Source organism: Octopus bimaculoides, chromosome 7 (assembly GCF_001194135.2).
Source record: "Octopus bimaculoides isolate UCB-OBI-ISO-001 chromosome 7, ASM119413v2, whole genome shotgun sequence".
Lineage (NCBI taxonomy): Eukaryota > Metazoa > Mollusca > Cephalopoda > Octopoda > Octopodidae > Octopus > Octopus bimaculoides.
In genome coordinates, this window is record NC_068987.1 from 13,283,180 (window position 1) to 13,287,520 (window position 4,341).

The 4,341-nt window shown below is 37.0% G+C and overlaps 1 protein-coding gene across 1 annotated transcript in view; it reads left to right on the forward strand.

Moving 5' to 3' along the window:
- The window catches only part of LOC106869736 (phosphatidylinositol 4-phosphate 3-kinase C2 domain-containing subunit alpha), a 172,927-nt gene that overhangs the window by 111,509 nt on the left and 57,077 nt on the right, over window positions 1–4,341 (forward strand). Inside the window, exon 3 of the mRNA XM_052969122.1 lies at window positions 902–978. Coding sequence (XP_052825082.1) covers window positions 902–978 — 77 coding nt within the window. The remainder of the gene's footprint in view (window positions 1–901; window positions 979–4,341) is intronic.

The following is a 4,341-nucleotide window of genomic DNA, read 5'->3' on the forward strand; positions in this document are numbered from 1 at the left end:
TTGATGTCCTGCTATGGGCGATGACCAGCGTAAGGAAAGGCTCGATGGCTAAATGGATAAGGTATCGGGTAATTTATTCAAAGTTTATGTGTTCAAAATCTACTGTTGCTTATAATTGTTTCTGAGCTTTTTTTTTTTGCCTTCTTTTTTTTTTTTTTCGTGATTACTGGTTATATTAACTTTCAAAATGTTTTTACTCTATCTACTAAAATCTCTACAAACATCTGACACTGGTTAAATTTTAATTATCTAAAAATCCGTCAAATCACAACCTACAGATGACTCCTATGATATTAAGATTTTTTTTTGATGAGGAATACATGACACCAAATGAATGCAAAATTTCGGCCTACTCGTCCGAGAATGACAGGATAATATCATTAACTAGATTCCAATTCTCAATAACAATATCTCTCAAATTATCGTTTACAAATGACTATAACTCACTTCAAAGCTTGAATCATTGACTTACCTCATTCTTACAAAGAGGAAAATTATCTTATCCATGGTCGATAGCCTTCATATTTAGATTTGCTATGCCCAGTTTTATTTATAAATTGTATTTAACTGTTTGATTACAAATTCAGCTCTGCAATTTTTTTTTTTTTTCCTCACTGCATTTATCCATTATATTATTTAATTTCGTTGTGAGGCAACAAGCTGGCAGAATCATTAGCATTGCCAGACAAATGCTTAGCAGCATTTCATCCATCTTTACATTCTGAGTTCAAATTCCGTTGAGGCCAACTTTACTCTTCATTGTCTCCAGGTCAATAAAATAAGTACCAGTTGATGTGATCAACTAGACCCCTTCCCTCAAATTTCAAGTCTTGTGCCTATTATAGTATGGTTTATTTAACTTCTTTGCATTAAATATCTTGATTTTCTTTTCTTTTTCTAGGAAGCCAGCTATGAGAAGCTAAGGAATGAAGCCTTTGTTGATGAAGAGTTTGAATCTTTCTGTAAAACTGTCACTGAGTAAGTAACATTTTATTTCCCTTTTCGTATTGAGAGACTATCTGACACCCTTTATCTTATACTCTTTGGCTATGCACTGTAACTAATTAATTAGTCTATGCTAGTCAGTTCCTAGTTTGTCCACTCTGTTTATATAATTCATTAACAGTTAAACTACATACACACACACACGCTCCAGTGTCATCATCATCATCATCATTGTTTAACGTCCACTTTCCATGCTAGCATGGGTTGGACAATTTGACTGAGGACTAGTGAACCAGATGGCTACACCAGGCTCCAATTTGATTTGGCAGAGTTTCTACAGCTGGATGCCCTTCCTAATGCCAACCAATGATCTCACTCGAATGTCTTTACACATGCCACCGGCACAATGTATGCATATATATATGAGGGGGTACCCAAAAGAAACCGGAATTTTGCAATATTATTTTATTCACTTAGTTTTACATGTTTAAATGTGTTTACACTTTTATCGCCTTCAAAGTATTCTCCATTTGAAGCAATGCATCAGTCCAAACATGTTTTCCATTGTTTAAAGCAGTGCTGGGACTCTTGCAAAGTGATGCCTTTGAACGCCTCCATTGGTTTTTTTTTTTTCCCCCACCTCTCCCATATCTGCAAATTCCACAGCACCAGCTTGCGTCACCAGTGATGACCTTTGAAAAAAGGTCCAGATCAAAATTTCCAACTGTTCTTTCAGTTCATGACACGAATTTAGCCATGACTGCTTTTGATCTTCCACGAGCTGCAAATCCCAAATTTTATTTAATTTGCTTTGCGGGAAGGACTGTTTCAACGAAGTCGCGTATTGTCCTTGCCTTCGAAACGCAGAATCGATGAAACAGGGACAACTGATGAAGGGGTATACTCTTTATGTTGCATGTCTCATTTCTCTGTTTGTTTTTTTAGTTGTTCAAAAAAAAGTTTGATTTCTATGGTCTCGTGTTTATGTTTTCGTTTCTCATTGTGTTTAACGTTTTTTTTTTATGTCCTGTACCCATATATGTATGTATGTATATTTCTAGATGTAGGTATGTACATATATGTATGGATATATGCATATATTTATATATTATTTATAATTTTGATCTTTACTGGTGACAATCACAAGCTACCACATAATCAAAACATTCTACTCTCTTATCCACGCTCTAATAAGATACTTCACAAGTTTCACAAATGGTCTTCACAAAAATTACGCATGCCTCCGCACCGTATATAAATGATTAAATGTGATAATATCTAATTGTATTTAGTTTTGTCGAAATTACATTGTCAGACACTGGTTGTTTCAGTTTGTGACAAAACATAAGATATATGAAACATGAGCACATAATTGTATAAACAGTTATCCATATATCAAAGCTGGCCAAAATGCAGCTTGTGAGTCACATACAGCTTGCAAAGTTACTTAGTGAAGTTCCCAAAATTACATTGGATTTTTGTACTTATATTCCTAACATATCTTTAACCCATTAGCGCTTAAACTGGCCATGTCTGGCCCGAATATTCTACATGTTTTATAGTCAAACTGACCAGAACTAACCTCTTACACCTGACTGATAATATCATCCTAAAAATAAGCAATCATGTTATCAAAAGCTTGAAGCTACAAGCTAATGCATGATTAATTCAAAATAATGTGAATGAATAAGCATTAGCATCCAGTCCACACTCTAAAGTGGTTGGCATTTTAGAAGGGCATCCAGCTGTAAAAACCATGCCAAAACTGACCTCGCCTGTGTTGGTGACACGTAAAAAGCACTCAGTCCACTCTGCGGGGTGGTTGGTGTTAGGAAGGGCATCTAGTCGTAAAAACCATGCCAAAACAGCCTAGACAGCTCCTGTCAAACCATCCAGCACATGCCAGCATGGAAAGCAGACATTAAATGATGATGAGAGTAATCTGAATGCTAAAGAGTCACGATCCTCGCAGACAGAATTTAAAATGATAAATACCAAAACATGAAGATTCATTTTGAGCCTTCAGCAAGCAGAGGTTTTTATGAATCTAATTTAATGGACTAAAGTGGGTAGTGGTATATTTCAATTGAAATATGCCTTTCAATTGAGCAAACTCAAAATTGCCATGCAAACTCCCCAGCACTTTTAACATAGGCGTGCAAATTTTTAGGTCAATCCGACCACATGTACTAACACTTTTGCCTGCACAACTACTTGTGAGACAACGTCTGCCCTTTTCACAAATATATAGTAGATATATATATATATATATATATATATATATATAAAATTTACTAATGAGGGTAGAAATTGATATTAATCAATTAAAACCAGCGGCCTAGCATATTTAAAAAAATCCAAAGATTAAAATTATATTACATACAAAATTAAGAGGAATGACCACCAAAAGTGGACTCCTATATGCTAGAAATAGATGCCAAATCACATTTCGTGGTTAGGTGATTTGGCATCTATTTCTAGCATATAGGAGTCCACTTTTGGTGGTCATTCCTCTTAATTTTGTATATATATATGACTGGCCTTCGTGCCGGTGGCACATAAAAGCACCCACTACACTCTCGGAGTGGTTGGCGTTAGGAAGGGCATCCAGCTGTAGAAACTCTGCCAAATCAGATTGGAGCCTGGTGTAGCCATCTGGTTCACCAGTCCTTAGTCAAATCGTCCAACCCATGCTAGCATGGAAAGCGGACGTTAAATGATGATGATGATGATGATGATATATGTATGTATGTATGTATGTATTTCAGCTCACTGTGGAATTAAGCCCATAGCATCTTCTCAGTTGCTTCAGATATGTATCAAGCTGACTAGGGTTTCGTAAGAATTTTCTCCCTACCCCTCCTTCTCCTCCTCCTCCTCCATCTCCCCCTCCTCCTCCTAAATTACCTGTTAAGCATGTGAAGAAACATGATGCTCTACAGTGAGTAAGATATGAGTGAAAGATCTGCAGCTAAAAAAGAATTGTTGCATCAGGTGTTCTGGTTATGCTATCATCTGAATTCTGGTGGGAAGGCCAGATGTAAGTGGGGTGGGGGTGGGGGCAACTGTACTGATACAAACGTCTGTTATTTAATAAAACTGAGCAAGGTGCAGGAGTGGCTGTGAGGTAAGTAGCTTGCTTACCAACCACATGGTTCCGGGTTCAGTCCCACTGCGTGGCACCTTGAGCAAGTGTCTTCTACTATAGCCTCGGGTCGACCAAAGCCTTGTGAGTGGATTTGGTAGACGGAAACTGAAAGAAGCCCGTGTGTGTGTATATATATATATATATATATATATATATTTCTTTATTGCCCAAAAGGGGCTAAACATCGAGGGACAAACAAGGACAGACAAAGGGACTGAGTTGATTACATCAACCCCAGTGCATAACTG